The 15,971-nt window shown below is 43.3% G+C and overlaps 1 protein-coding gene across 1 annotated transcript; it reads left to right on the top strand.

Moving 5' to 3' along the window:
• The first annotated feature begins 4,578 nt into the window (after positions 1 to 4,578).
• Positions 4,579 to 15,767, top strand: MORN4 (MORN repeat containing 4). The gene is made up of 5 exons (XM_061209744.1): positions 4,579 to 4,712; positions 11,772 to 11,864; positions 13,586 to 13,700; positions 14,111 to 14,220; positions 14,472 to 15,767. The coding sequence occupies exons 2-5, from the start codon at positions 11,798 to 11,800 to the stop codon at positions 14,618 to 14,620; spliced, it is 441 nt and encodes a 146-aa protein (XP_061065727.1). The 5' UTR covers positions 4,579 to 4,712; positions 11,772 to 11,797; the 3' UTR covers positions 14,621 to 15,767.
• Positions 15,768 to 15,971: the final 204 nt, after the last annotated feature.

The following is a 15,971-nucleotide window of genomic DNA, read 5'->3' on the forward strand; positions in this document are numbered from 1 at the left end:
CGCCTTCTGCTTTTACCAGCCCAGCCCCGCCCTTAGATTCCGATTGCTGGCCCTTGTTTGGAAGTTTACAATAAAGCAGCCTAGCTCCTCAGTCACACATTCTAGTCGTGTATATATGTCATTCCTAATCTCCCAATCGTCCCACCGTCTCCTTCTCCCCCGGTGTCCTCATGTACATTCTCTACGTCTGCGTCTCTGTTCCTGCCCTGCAAATAGGTTTATCTGTACCATTTTTCTAGATTCCACATATACGCGTTAATATATGATATTTGTTTTTCTCTTTCTGGCTTACGAAAGCACGGAGTCCTAAACTCTGGACGGCCAGAGAGGTCCTACATCATTGATCTTATAGGACTATATATTTGGTCAATCATTTCAAGTCAGCTAATCATCATTAATTTTATCAGAGGCTCAGTCACACATTTGGTAATGTGAGAAACAATAATCCTGTAAAACAGGCAGAATACAAGTAATATGGCGAGTAACATTAATAAAGTCATAAGTATTTATGCTAAGAACTTCTCTTATGTGCAGGCTAGTATCTCCCCAGATCGTCTAATCAGTCTGTTCTTCACTAATCGCTATCTTTAAGGGAAATGATATATTGGAATTGTACATAAAGTTCACCAAATATGTCTGCACACACAAGGATTGAGAAAGGGATGTTATTTTCTAAGGAGTTATATGGTTGGCACCAGAAGAAAAATTGATCTTTATGGTTGAGCAGGTATTTCTGCCATTGGGGAGGTCTGGTTAATGCATAATGCAGATGCACAATGCACACTAGAGAGGAAGAAAGCCCAAACTGGCAGAGAAATTTTTTAAGTTTTTCTTGTCTTGCCTTAAAATGTGAATGTTTATTTCATCATTGGGAAAAGAGTGAATCAAAGACATTTGAGTTTGAACTCCAGCTCCACACTTATTATTTTGTATGTTACTTAACTCTCTAAGCCTCAGTGTCTTCCTCTATAAAATGAGAATAATCATCCCTTCCTCAACTGGTTAAATAAGAATCAAGATAATGTACATAAAAAACTTAGCATAGTGTTTAGTGCATTAAAAGCACTCAATGAATGGTAGCTTTTTATCACTGCTCAGGTTATTGGGTTTTTAAAAATATTTATTTATTTTTGACTGCGTTGGGTCTTAGTTGCGGCACGTGGGATCCTTCATTGGGGCGTGTGGCCTTCTCTCTAGTTGTGGCACGCGGGCTCCAGAGCGCGTGGGCTCTGTAGTTGCAGCACTCAGGCTTAGTTGCCCCTCAGCATGTGGGATCTTAGTTCCCCGACCAGGGATCGAACCCGAGTCCCCTGCATTGGAAGGCTGATTCTTAACCACTGGACCCGAGGTTATTGTTGATGTTGTTTTTGTTTTTATGTTTAAAGTAACCAACAGACTAGAAGCATGGGTTTTCTCAAAAGATGACCAGACCCCTAGTAACCAATATTTAAAAATCATTCTTTCTTGAATCTAATTATTGCCACAACTAAGTAGTAGTACTAAACTGAAAGAATGGTTTAATTGTACGTATGGTGTTAAAAAACAAAATTCAACTGGATAAATTTTAAAGATCTTACGGGCTTTATTCAATGATTCATGAATTGGGCAGCAACCCACGTAGCAGATAGAAAGGAGCTCTGCGGAGCTGTACAATGTGAAAGACCTTTATAGGCAGCGGGCCAAGGAAGTTATAGCTGAAAGCAGGTTGGTTGTGGCAACGTTCACCTTCCTTTCGGGCCGGGATGCAGGGGTCTATCAGAAAGATTACCTCACTAGTGCTGACCAGGTGAGTCCAGATTGCCTCGTTTAAGATTCCATGTCTGGGAGAGGCTGAAACTGTAATTAAGTAAAGTATTAAGTTTGGGTTTAGTGACATAGGGCTTAGCATAAGTGACTCCCTTTGGGGCCTGTTGTCTTGTTTTTAACAATGGGAATATCTTTAACTTTTTTTTACCAAATAAACCATTCTAGGCGAAGGTCCATACAGATGGTTCAATTTCCCCTTTCAGTTACAAGACATGTTATTTCCTTTTCCTAACAAGACATCAAATAATTAACTAATACTTGCCTCTTATGTCCCAGGGGCCATAGCCACAGAGATGACCTCTTAGTATTATTCGTCTCGTTTAGCCCTTAAGCTTCAAATTGTGGTCAAGGAAAGCGCCAAGATTCAGAGTTCTCCCTTGAATTCTGAGTTTTCTCTAAGGAAAACCCTCAGAAATTATTTCTGTATTTACTTCTTAGATCTTGATTTTCCTTTTACTGAAAAGTGTCAATACATTCTCTATTGCCTTTTTTTATATATATATACTTTTTTTTTTAAAGTTTTTAAAATTAATTATTTATTTATTTTTGGCTGTGTTGGGCCTTTGTTTCTGTGCGAGGGCTTCCTCCAGCTGCGGCAAGCGGGGGCCACTCTTCATCGTGGTGGTACGCGGGCCTCTCACTATCGCGGCCTCTCGTTGCGGAGCACAGGCTCCGGACGCGCAGGCTCAGTAGTTGTGGCTCACGGGCCTAGTTGCTCCGCGGCATGTGGGATCTTCCCAGACCAGGGCCCGAACCCGTGTCCCCTGCATTGGCAGGCAGATTCTCAACCACTGCGCCACCAAGGAAGCCCCTCTCTATTGCCTTTTAAGAGCTAGCACCTACCAAATGCTAAGCATGTGGCAAATATTGTTTTTTGTCCACTACACAGATTAAGCCACGTAACCGGCATTACAGCCCCTATGATGTTGGAAACTGAGTAAAGTAACTTGCTTGTGGTCATGCAGCTGGTAAGTGGCAGAACTGGATCAAAATCCAGGCAGACTAGCTCCATGCTTTTAACACTATATTGCTTCTTATTAATTTTTTCTGCGAAATGTGTCTCATGTTTACCCCTTTCTTTCCATCCTCACTGATACCGCGTTAGTTCTGAGACTCTCAGGATGTCTTAGCTACATTATTGCAATAGCTTCTGAGTTTCTCTGCTTCCAATCTCTCTCTGATCATCTCTGGGTATCACTGCCAGATTAATTTTCTTAAAACACTGGTTTTATTGTGTCACTGCTCTGATCAAGAAACTACATTTTTTTATTGTGGTAAAATATATGTAATATTTATCATTTTAACCATTCATAAGTGTCCAATTCAGTGACATTAAATACATTCACAATGTTGTGTAACCATCACCACTATCTATACCCAAAGCTTTTTCATCATCCCAACAAAAACTCTGTACCTGTTAAACAATAACATCCTCTTCCCCTGGCTCTTGGTAACCTCTAGTCTACTTTCTGTGTGTACAAATTTACAGATTCAAGAAACTACATTTTGCAAACCGTTATCTTCTACTTTTTCAGGTCTATCCATAATTTGACCACAATCTATTTAACCTTATTTCTTCATATTTTCTAAATACACATTCTCCAATCTAATATCTGTTTTCTTGACACTCCGTTCTCTCAACTATTGTAATTATATCCGTAGTTAACACCACACAGTTCAGCATGTTGAACCAGTGAGTTAGAGCTGGATTGAATCTTATAGGTTTGCTAGTGCGATCTCATTTCACAGGCTAGAGAGCTTACCAACTTGCTTGAAGTCACACACAGTTGGTGGCAGAGATGGGATTTGAACACAGAATCCAAATCTTTTAAAACTACAGTTTATTGAGCACTTACAATGTCAGACACAGTACTGAGCATTTTACATTGTATTTTCATACAAGTCTTGGGGAGACTTTATCATTATTACTATTATCATCCTTTTCTACAGATTAGGAAATCCAAATTCAGAGAAGAAATTTGCTTACTCTCGTCACTCTCCTGCCTTCTCTTAATAATTAAGTATATAATAATTAAATATAGACTTGGATTTTTCCATGTACATGAACCTTTTCTTCTCCACAACGAGGCCGTAAATCCTATGAGAGCAGTGATCATGTCTATTCTAGCCTGGCAGAACCTAGCATCATGCTGTATTCACATTGTTCGGTAAATAAACATATGGATAAACCAGTTGGTGTGCATGGTATTTGGGAGGATTTGTTCCAATCTTGGCACTATATTTTAAATACAAAGGATATGAGTCATGACAACGGCAACACAAATCCGTATAATGAATGCAAAAGTGTCCTGATATCATCACAATGCTGGCACAGGGCTGACACTCATGAAACTGCAGTTGCCCCATCCTGCGCTTCACAATTTACAAAGCCGCACCTCAAAAGTCAGTTTTGGGTTCTGTCCTTCAACTCCGCGTCAGTGCCATTGACAACTGCGGAGATCGGAGCAGGATCGGAGCCGCTTGTGTAGGTGGTGACTGTTGCTTCTGACGCACGTTTGGGTTTTGTTTGGTTTGGAGTTGACATTTCAGCTAGGCTACCTCTTGGTAGGCGAGACCTGAGTTCTCTGGGTGGCTGAGGTGGCACCGTGGGTCAGCCCCACCCCTCTTTCTGGTATTTGGCCCAGGGTTCCCGAAACGCTCAGCCCCGCACAAAGATGGCGTAGAGACCAGGCTGGGCCAATGGGGAGTGGCATTGCTCCCGGTTGCCTAGGTAACAGCCAATGGGCTGCGGGAATTGTGCCCAGTGCGGCTGCCCGGGATGGCGGCGTCAAGTGCGGCAGGCACTGGAGGTGGTGGCGGAGAGGCAGGTGGCAGGGGCGAGCCCGGCGGAGCGGAGGTCCGCCCCGCGTCAGGGCGAGACGGTCATCCCGGAAGGCCGAGCCCAGGTTGGCTGGCAGCGCGGGTGGGAGGGGGCCGGGAGAGTGTGGTCTGGGAGGAAGGGACTGAGGAGCCCAGCCCGAAATGACAGGGACTGCGGGAGGGCGGCTCCATACCGAGGGTTGCTGCCCCGGAGGTCCTAAACCCGGGCCTCCCGTCTCTACCGCGGGGTCCGAGGCCCGAGCCCATGGCCTCCGGGATAGAGATCGGGGTACGTGGGCGCTGTGTGCAGAGGAGATCGCAGATCAGTGTGAGCAGAAGACCCCTCCCGCCCGGGAGAGCGGACCCGGGGTGAGGGAAGTAGCGGTGCTGGAAAGCCAGAACTGGGTGGGAGAAGGAATGGGGAGGTCGACGAGTAAGTGTTGCCTTGTTGCGGTCTAGGGCTTTATTTGCTCTGGGTCCGCCTCTATCACACTCTGGTGGAGAGACGTCCCCAACATACATCCTTGGGAAGTAGGATGCTTAAATTAGTTGATGGTGGCATCCCTACTGTCTAGCATCTCCAAACTGCTTAGGTACCACCGGGAGTCACTCGGTTGTATTAGAACCCAGCCCAGGAATTTTACTTTCTCATGAAATAGAATAGTATCCTGGCAGTCCCCATCACCCCAAGGCGTCTGGGGTTTTTCTGTTTGTTTTGTTTTGTTTTTTTTTGACCTTCTTTCTGGTGTCAGGATTTTCTTCCCACTTTCTTCAATCTAGCTGTCCCACAGTCTTCCTAAATAAGACCTTTATCTAGTAGCGGTACATTTGTTTACTTTTCCAGTGGAAGGAAGAATTATAGTGAAAGAGACTTACAGACTTAAAACAAAGACAGTTATTTTAAGCTCACTTAAAATACTTTGAAAAGAACATTTGACTTTTTGTTCTAGGTCCATTACAAGCCTGATTTTTGTTCATCAAAGCCTTCATTTTCTTCTCTTTAGGATTCTAAATGCCTAAGAGCTGCTTTCTTTATAACTGAAAGAACTTTGACAAGACTGTCATACCCTGGGGAGGGTGGCTTTAGGGGGACAATGTGAAGCTATATGTAGATAGTTAAGGTGGATGCCTCCAAAAAATATTCTTAAACTGAAAATCTATTCTCTTTTATGTTAGTGGTTTTTTTTTTAATCTTCTGGATTTGGACACAGGTTACTGTGGATGCATAAATATTTTTTAACCAGTTTGATTTCTGAAATTAAAAAAAAAAAAAGACAAATGGAATGGAAACAAAAGTTCTCATTCCTGTCTTCGAGTTCTATTTGGAAATGTCTGGGGCAGGAGAAAATAAAGATAGCAAGGATATAGTCTATTGTGCAGACTAATAGTGTGTTGGTTTATAGGCACAAAATAGTCATTTTCTTTTAGATAAATGTTTGGATTGATCCTTTGCAACCCATCTATCAAGAGAGAGAAAGGGTGGGCATCTGTTAAAAAGCATGAATCATCTTGGCTTTGTAACTACATTCCACATGTAAATCTGAAGCCTAAACTCCTAGGCCATCTGTTCTCTTTAAAAAGATTTTTTGAATAGCTGATACAAATACTGATTTGCATTCCTTTAAAGTATTGGTTTTTTTAGTCTGCATCAGCACTGGCTATACTTTATTAAACTAGATTTGTCTCAAGGACCATGGTTACTGATAGAGTTCTTTTTGGGGTCAGTGGCTATACAACTATTAATTAGCATGGCTAACTACAGCAGTCATAAATGAAAATCCTGATTCTGCCTCAGGCAGTGACAATATCAATTATTTGGACACATGTAGAAGTTTCAAGTCAAGTGTGTTCAACCATGGCCTGAGACACATGGAGTGTACATGTGTTTCCTTTAATTAGCACTTCTAATTGTGTTCTTGGGAATGGACATCATTTTGACAAGCAGCTATTGAAGTTTGCTATATCTCCCTAGAACAAAAAGGAATGGGAATTTGTAGTATGTGCTTTTGAAAACAAATGGGAGAGGATGGTGGCAGGGATAGGTTGAGGGATGATGTTCCCATTACAATTGCTGTATAACCAATTACCCCAAACTTAGCTGCTTAAAACGATCATAGGATGCTCACAGATTCTGTGAGTCAAGAATTGGGAGATGATCTCTCTCTGCTCCATGATACATCAGCTGGGATGTGGGCTCAGTGGCTGGGGACTGGAGGCTCCTTCACTCACTCCTGGTGCCTGGGCTAGAATGATTCAGAGATGAGGACTGCCAACTGGAAGCACCAGCACATGTGACTTTTTATGTGGCTCGGCCTCCGCTGAGCATGGTAGCCTCAGGATAATCAGACTACTTATGTGGTGGCTCAGGTCTCCAAGCTCAAGTTTACCAGTTAGCAAGATGGAAATTGCATTACCGTGTATGATCTAACCTCAGAACACACCATTGCTTCCATCACGTTCTATTGGTTGAAGCAATCACAAGCCTAGCCAGATTCATAAATGAGGAGTTAGACACTACTTTTTGATGGGGCAGTGGCAAGGTCAAATTGTAGAAGAATGTATAAGACAGGAGATATGATCGTGAATATCTTTGGAAAATACAGTCCACTCTATTTGGTAATGAGAAGCTAATCTTTCAAGTTTCATTGGCTTCTTTGCAATATTTAGGATATATTGCCCAAGAGCTAACAGCATACCAAAAGAATAGCTAGGTTTACAGTTGGAGGGGCTGGGTAGTACTTGGTCCCTAGATAATCCTCAAACTGGAGAAGAACTGTTCCCTTTCTTTCAAGTTCCTTCTACTGGTGGGATGCCACTGTTTGGAAGTTTCACATAGCCTTGAGAAAAAGTAAACACACAAGAGGCTGAGCCCCTGTGTAGTCAGTCCGGCTCCTCAAATTGCACTGAAATAACTCCTTCCAAAACTTCGAGTGAAGACAAGTTAGTCAGCTGCTGCTGAACATTGAAAGGAAATGTCCTTAGCTTATCATCTTCCTGTAGAAATAATGATTTTGCGTTTATGTGTCAGAACGGTTGTTTAGTTTTAAGATTTAGTAGAAGATGTAACCATTCATATTCTGACTTGTTTTGAAGGAATGAAATAGCTCAGATTTGTGCCATAAGCTGACTCTTAGTTCTCTGATGTAATTAGTTCTCAGAAGAGCTGATGGTGACCTCTAGCTATCAACATGCCTATTCGGACTGGAAAGCGTTTTCCTCTGTACTTTCGATGGAAAACTGCTTCTCTTCCTCTCATTAATGTTGTATTTGCAATGGAGTCATGTTGTCCTCTACCCCAGGCATACTCTGATGCTGGGCTGATGATAAGAGGCTCGTGAGCCTGAAATTAGATGCTGACCTTGTGGAACATTGATGGGACAGAGATGGCACACCAGGTGCCAGCCACTGAGGAAATAGCCCCCCAGAGGTACTGAGGGGCATTAAGACAAGAAAATGATCCTTGTCTTGGGATACCTTCTACAATGTGAGGGACCCTGAACATGGAGCTCCTGAGTAACTAGAAAAGTGAGAAAATCCCAGTTGTACCTATGGGAGTGACTCCAAACATCACCAAAAGAGCTTCCACAAAGCTGGCCTTCATTATGGGGGTAGAAATGAATGTCTCTCCATATTTGGGTGAGAGCACAGGGCTTCTGCTCTGTTCAGGCCAGGCTGTCGTCACATCAGACCATTTCTGAGCTTTCAGCATCTGCATCAAAATCATTATGACATAGACCAAAATTAGAATATCCCATAGGGTGCTGATAAAGAACAGATGAGTGGCTATAATTTACTTTTCCCCTACTTAGTACTTACCTCATTAGTCAAAATTGCTGATATTTTTTCAAAATGTCATTTGAATTTGTAAGGAAACACAAAAGATCCTGAATAGCCAAAGCAACCTTGAGAAAGAACAACAAAGCTGGAAGTATCACGGTCCCTGATTTCAAACTATATACAAAGCTACAGAAATCAAAATAGTATAGTACTGGCACAAAAACAGGCACATAGATCAATGGAATAGAATAGAGAGCCCAGAAATGAACCCACACTTATATGGGCAATTAGTCTACCACAGAGGAGGCAAGAATATACAATAAGGAAAACACACTCTTCAATAAATGGTGTTGGGAAAACTGGACAGCTACATGCAAAAGAATCAAATTTGACTACTTTCTCACACCATATACAAACAAACAAACCAACCCTCAAAATGGAGTAAAGATTTAAATGTAAGTCATGACACCATAAAACTCCTAGAAGAAAACGTAGGCAGTATGCTCTTTGACATCGGTCTTAGCAATATTTTTATGGATATGTCTCCTCAGGCAAGGGAAACAAAAGCAAAAATAAACAAATGGGACTTAGTCAAACTAAAAAGCTTTTGCACAGTGGAGGAAACTATCAACAAAATGAAAAGGCCACCTACTAAATGGAAGAAGATATTTGCAAACAGTGTATTTGATAAGGGGTTAATATCCAAAATATACAAAGAACTCGTAAAACTCAACATCGAAGAATCAAACAGCCTGATTTAAAAATGGGCAGAGGTCCTGAATAGACATTTTTCCAAAGAAGACATACAGATGGCCAAGAGGCACATGAAAAGATGTTCAACATCACTAACCATCAGGGAAATGCAAATCAAAACCACAATGAGATATCACCTCACACCTGTCAGAATGGCTGTTATCAAAAAGACAACAAATTACAGGTGTTGGGGAGGATGTGGAGAAAAGGAAACCCTCATGCACTGTTGGTGGGGATGTAAATTGGTGCAGCCACTGTGGAAAACAGTATGGTGGTTCCTCAAAAAATTAAAAACAGAACTACCATATGAGTGGAAGTGGAGCACTTCCACTCCTGGGTATTTATCTGAAGAAAATGAAAACAGTACTTAGAAAAGATACATGCACCCCTATATTCATTGCAGCATTGTTTACAGTAGCCAAAATATGGAAGCAATCTAAGTGCCCATCAATAAATGAATGGGTAAAGAAGATATGGTATGTGTGTATATATTCCACATATATATATACACACACACACACACAATGGATATACATATATATATATATATGAATACTACTCAGCCATAAAAAAGAAAAAGAATGAAATCTTGCCATTTGTGACAATATGGGTGGACATAGAGGGTACTATGCTAAATGAAATAAATCAGAGAAAGACAAATGCCATATGATTTCACTTATACGTGGAATCTAAAAAACAAAAAAAAATGAATAAACATAACAAAACAAACAGAGTCATAGATACAGAGAACAAACAGGTGTTTGCCAGAGGGGAGGGGGTGGAGAGATCAGAGAAATAAGTGAGGGAGATTAGGAGGTACAAACTTCCAGTTACCAAAAAAAAAAAGGAAATAAAGAGAAATAGGGATTGCATTTTAAAAAATATGTCAAATGATTCTATTTGTCTCTGTTTATATTTATTGATGTTTTGGGTATCTTAACTCCCTTCTTATAGAATATCCTTGAGTATAAATATTCTTTTACCACTCATATGAAGCTATACCTAGCCAGTCTCCAAATGTTACCGGGTTGTTTTTGTTTATCCTATGATATATCTGTGATAATCATTCCTGCTCCCATTACCCTGTTATCTCCCTAGTTCAGGCTTTATGATCTCATACCTGGGTATATCAGTTAGCTTTTGCTAGGTGTGTTATTACACACCATCCCCAAAACATAGTGGCTACAACAACCATTTCTTTAGTCTGTGATTCTGTGGGTCGGTAATTTCGGGCTGGGCTCAGGAGGCAGCTCTTCTAGTCTTGCCTGAGCTCACCCATGCATCTGTGGTCAGCTGGGACAGCTGCTCCCCGTGGCCTCTCACCATCTGGCAGACTAGCCTGGGCTCATTCACGTGGAGGCAGAACAGTTCCAAGTGCAGTAAGAGAGCAAGCCCAACAAACAAGTGCTTTTCAAAACTCTGCTACATCACCTTTGCTAATGTTCCATTAGCGAAAGCAAGTCAGATAACTCACCCAGATCCAACAGGCAGAGGAATAAATAAGCTGCCTCTTAATGGAGGATCTGCCATGTCTGCAAGGGCATGGATGGAGGGAGAACACTTTGTGCCCATTTTTACAATCGACCAAATGATCACATCTCCTGCCTTGCAGCTTTTCTGGCTGTAGGCTTTTGCTGTTCCAACCCATCCTGCTTCCTTCTGCCACATTCATTTTCCTTAGACTCTGCTTTCATATTTCGTATTATAACCCCCAGAGGTTTCTTCTTTTCCATACCTTATCAGCTATCAACCCTTCTGCCTAGCTTTCAAAGGTCTCCTTAAGCTGGCCTGACCCTAAAAGCAGAGCACATGGTACAGGGGAAAAAGAACTAGCAGCAGTCAGGGGAGGCATGGGCACGAGTTCCATCATCATCATTGCTCACTAACTAGTTTTTAACCTCTTCGGGCTTCTGTTTTCTCCAAATGTTTCTCCCTCCAAAATGAGGGAGTTTGGATTAAATCTGAGAGGTTCTTTTCAGATTTAAGATTTAGGTTGGGTGTACGTAGATGAATTTGTTTCCTGTTACTCCCTAAATAAACCTTCAACTCGAATAAGACCCGGCTTCTTAATTCCCACTGCACATGTCGTGTTTACATTGCTCTTTGTGCTTTCATTCCCCGTGTTTTCTCAGTCTGGCATTGCCTTTTGCGTTCTTCACTGCTTGTTTTAAATTCTGCCCATCCCTTGTCTTTGTAATCTCTGCCATCCAGTTTGGCACTTAATTATATTATCTCTCGTATTATTCAGTGTTTCAGTTGTTAGTCTTATCAGCTAGATTATAAACTCATCGAGGAACGAGACTATATTTTATACATTGACTAAGCACATAGTAGGTATCAAGCAAATATTTACAGATTAATCCTAAATTTCCATCCCAGGTCTTAGAAAATTGGAACCGGCTGAAGACCTTTAAGACAAGTAGGAGGATAAGACTGCTTGGGCAGAGGTGGCAATGATGGTGGTGGTGGTTGGAGAGGGGGGGATTTTTGTTAAATGTACTCAAGGTAGTTTACACTTACCAGGCTGGTAGCCTTTAGAAGGTATCTATAAAATTGCTTTACAGGCCTTTCCTCCAGCCATCCTATGACACTGGTTCTCTGTTTATTTCTTGCAGTTTTCATCCTTCTGTAAGCTGTCACCATGACCCTGACAAAAGGTTCCTTCACCTACTCCAGTGGGGAGGAATATCGTGGCGAGTGGAAGGAGGGTGAGAGGACCCGTGGGGAACATCCAGTGATGAACACTTCATTTGGCTGAAGGACAAATACATCAGGATATATAAGACAACTTTATGAGTCTTCATTTCTAACTTCTAAAGCCAAATAGTGCCTTTCCTTTATTTGATTTTAGGATTATAAATAAAGGAATTGGAAAATGCTATTGTTACTCCAATCTCCAGAAATAAGTTAAATCTTCCCACTTCTAAATTTAAAGTGTTTTAACACTCTTTTTTTTTTTTTTTTTTTTGCCATGCCTCGTGGCTTGCAGGATCTTAGTTCCCTGACCAGGGATTGAACCTGGGCCTATGTCAGTGAAAGTGCCGAGTCCTAACCACTGGCCTGCCAGGAAACCCCCCAACACTCTTTTATCCTTTAGTGGTATTACTTGGGAATTGTTTTTATAAATGCTAACCTACTCAGCAGAGCAAAATGAATTATTTTTAGGGCCCATAAATTGCAAAGTACAGATTCATTGTAATGACTTGATTCTAGTGAATCTTAAGGAAGAAATTAGGGCAGACACTCAAGAGCAGATGACATTCATTGCCTTGAATTTCCTGTGACAGCTCATTACATTTGGAAGTATCTATTCATAGGAAGGGCAGAATTCCTCCGAGCCTGAGGCTATACAGGAAGCACTTTAATGATGTTCAGTTTGGAAACAGTCTGGCCACTTAAAAGTCTCACGGGTCCAATCCTAGCAAACCCGGAACTGCCCCGAGGAGACTTGACTCTTTATAGTTGTGCCAACGAAGAGCAGTTCACACCGTTTCCAGATGCCTCATTCTTTTCATGGTAGATCCCTGCAGCTGATGAATTTTTGAGCCTTGAGAGGAGAAATTGTGCACATGGGATGTGACCTTGCCTCCGTACATCCCCAGCCTTTTCTCCTGCCTCCCAAACACCTACTGTCCCCTTTAACGTGACCTTTTAGAGGAGAGTCTTCTTGAGGCTCTGCTGGGCAGTCTCTATCCACCAAAAGAACGCCCTTGTACCCGGAATGGCATTGCTGCTTCTCCAGTATCTTGCTCTGTTCTCTGGTCAGTTCAGTGGGTAAGCACAGCCCTATTGATGGAGCAAAGCTCAAACTAGTGTTGCCAGTCAGGCTGTTAGGTTTGCCCAGCAGCTTCATGGTGTTGGAGGGTACTTTAATTTTTTCTCAGAGTGTCAAGGCAGTTAAGTGTTGAGGGCTCCAGGGTCAGTCTGCCGGCTGCATTTGCTGTCTTGCTCTACCACTTAGTTGCTCTGTGATCTCGAGTAAGTTTTTATCTTCTCCTTGCCTTGGTTTCTGCATCTGTTAATGGGAATAATAATAGTATTGGGCCTACCTCCTAAGGTTGTTGTGAGGATTAAATAAGATGATAAATACAAAGTGCTTAGAAGAGTGACTGGCACATAGTGAAGGCCCTGTAAAGTTAGCTATTGTGATTTTTATTTAAATTTTTTTTTAAGCTATTGTGATTTTTCAGTGCTCTCTTATCTTCATACTTGGAGAGACCTGCTCCAAATCTGTTGGTTGTGGACTTAAGAAGGGAAGATCTTAGTAGCCAGGTTATTACTCTGGGTAATAGTTCTCTGCCCTGCTAATGTCACTCCTTCTCGTCTTTCCTTTGTGGATGGGGTGATGCAAGGCAAGGGATGTTGGACTGTGAGAGGGGACCCTGAAGCTGCCCCATGCCAACCTGACACCTGTCTTCTCTTTGCTCAGGCCGCAGACATGGTTTTGGTCAACTGATGTTTGCAGATGGTGGCACCTACCTGGGCCATTTTGAGAATGGGCTCTTTAATGGCTTCGGGGTACTAACCTTCTCAGATGGCTCGAGGTGGGTACTGGGTCATCATTCCTTTCTCAGCCTTAAACTAGGGAAGGGAAGTTCTGTTCTAAAAGGGATAGTGAGAAACATCTGGTCAAACCTGAGCTTGTCCCGGGCCCTCTGAAAACAGGCAAGGAGTAGCGTTCGTTCTTTTATTGGTTACTTTATAAATGCATCTAAAATTTGAAATGGCAAGGAGGTCAGTGACCTCCCACCCCACCACTGCCCTCTTAGGTTATTTCCTTGTGATTAGAGCCTCGTATCATACACACTGTCTGACCCTTCTCTGCTGGGTGGGTGGGTGGGAGCTCTGGAAGAGTGGAATCAGCTTTGCTCCTTGGCGTTGATAAACCACACATTTGGTGTTGGCAGCTGCCTGACTCAGTTATCCTGAAGGCTGACATCTCGTGTTTCTGCAGGTATGAGGGGGAGTTTGCCCAGGGCAAGTTCAACGGTGTCGGAGTCTTCATTCGACATGACAACATGACCTTTGAGGGGGAATTTAAAAATGGCAGAGTGGATGGTTTGGGTAAGTTGCGGCCCAGCAGGACAGGTGACTGGGGAGAGCATAAATGGGTGGAAGGGCACCTTTGCAGCTTTAATCCTCCTGTGGATGCCCAGCAATGCATAGTGACCAGGCACCGATGCCGGGTCATTGGACTCACCAACAGAGTACCCAAGAGCTGCAAACTTTTCTCTCCCTCGGCCTCTGTGTAGCAAGCAGACCTCCCAGCCACTAATGCCACCGTCACACCCATATTTTCTCTGTCCCCCTCAAAGGCCTGCTGACTTTCCCTGATGGTTCTCACGGAATACCCCGCAACGAAGGTCTGTTCGAGAACAACAAGCTTTTGCGGCGCGAGAAGTGCTCGGCGGTGGTTCAGCGGGCCCAGAGCGCCTCCAAGTCAGCCCGGAGCCTCACCGCCTGACGCGGCGCTGCGCCCAGCTGACAGCAACGCCCCGCCACCCGCTGGGGGTGAACGAAAGAATCCGATGCGAGAGGAGATGAGAACGACCATGGAGCAGAAGTCCCGGGAGGGGCCCCGTCACCTGCCAGGCAGGGCTTCGTCACAGAAGGTCTGAGGCTCGGGCCACTGGCCTTGCAGCAGTGGTACCCGGTGTGCCCTGCCCTTCTCTCGCTCGTTGGTACTCTCTGTCCCTAACACCGTGGGTCACCCGGTGCAGACCTGCTGCTGCCTTCTACTTCATTTTCTGCCAAGTGATACAGAGTCTCTTCCTTCTGCCTCTATTTGGGGCAGATGATCCCCGCCCCAGATTAGGGCCAGTGCTCTGTGCTGCCCTGGAGAAATAAGGAGAACGATAGGAGTGGCTTAGACAGTACAGCGGTCCTGTGAAAGTCAAGGCCAGAGCTTTTCTGTATGTTACCCCTGCATTCGCTTCTGGTTGGCATCATGGCCCCAGGCCTTCCACTGTGTCTGACCAGACTGGTCCTCGTGTCTGCTTATTGCTCCTGTGAAGGGTTCAGTGAATGCTATTTCCCTCTCCCTTGACTTTACAAGCAGATAATTTGTGCTCCTCTCTCCTTCCTTAGACATGGGAAAGGATCCCTTTAGTCAGAAAGAAACCGATATAAACAGTCATCTTATAACTTGTATTTATAACTAACTCCAGGGCAAGGGCAGATATCTGTGGGTCCCATCAGGCCCTGTCATGGAGTGAACTAAATCCTTAAGGATGGCTTGGGCTGACACAGCTTCTTCCCAGTGGACCAGTAGGTCAGACCCACCTCAACCCCTTGGGGTTCAGGTAGAATTGGACCCATCTTGGGATGGCAGTGAACTAAAAGAGCATTTGGTTCACTGTAACTCTTCCACCATGAGCCTTGGCCATCAGGCCTAGGGATCAGATCTTGATCGACTGGATCCCAGCACAGTTCATCACAGAAGCCTCCAGTTACCCTGTGACCCAAACATGCCCCCCCCCAGCCCCTTATCCTCACACTGAATGTCTCCTCAACAGCAGATTGTGGTGGAAATGAGAGCCGTGTGCCTCTATTTATTCTCTGAATTGTACTGTAGAAACAAGTGTTTATGAGGAATAAACAAATCACCAGAACTGCCTATACTTAGTTTTCTTGACTCTCTTGCTGTACACCCTTATGAATATTGACCCATTTGCTGTTTCTAAAAGTTAATTATAGATGGGGGCTTGAAACTGACACTGCACACTTTACTACATAATATCATCTAATTCTGCAAGGTAGGAACATTAAAAAAAAAAAACACAAAAAAAAGCCAGGCAGGCTCAGGTTGCCCAAAC

This window comes from Eubalaena glacialis, chromosome 1, assembly GCF_028564815.1.
Source record: "Eubalaena glacialis isolate mEubGla1 chromosome 1, mEubGla1.1.hap2.+ XY, whole genome shotgun sequence".
NCBI classification, from domain to species: domain Eukaryota; kingdom Metazoa; phylum Chordata; class Mammalia; order Artiodactyla; family Balaenidae; genus Eubalaena; species Eubalaena glacialis.

Coding starts and splice junctions, on each gene's coding strand:
- MORN4 (XM_061209744.1), top strand. CDS start 11,798: ATGACCCTGACAAAAGGTTCCTTCACCTACTCCAGTGGGGAGGAATAT. Junction 11,865..13,585: donor TCGTGGCGAGTGGAAGGAGG/GTGAGAGGACCC, acceptor CTCTTTGCTCAG/GCCGCAGACATGGTTTTGGT. Junction 13,701..14,110: donor ACCTTCTCAGATGGCTCGAG/GTGGGTACTGGG, acceptor GTGTTTCTGCAG/GTATGAGGGGGAGTTTGCCC.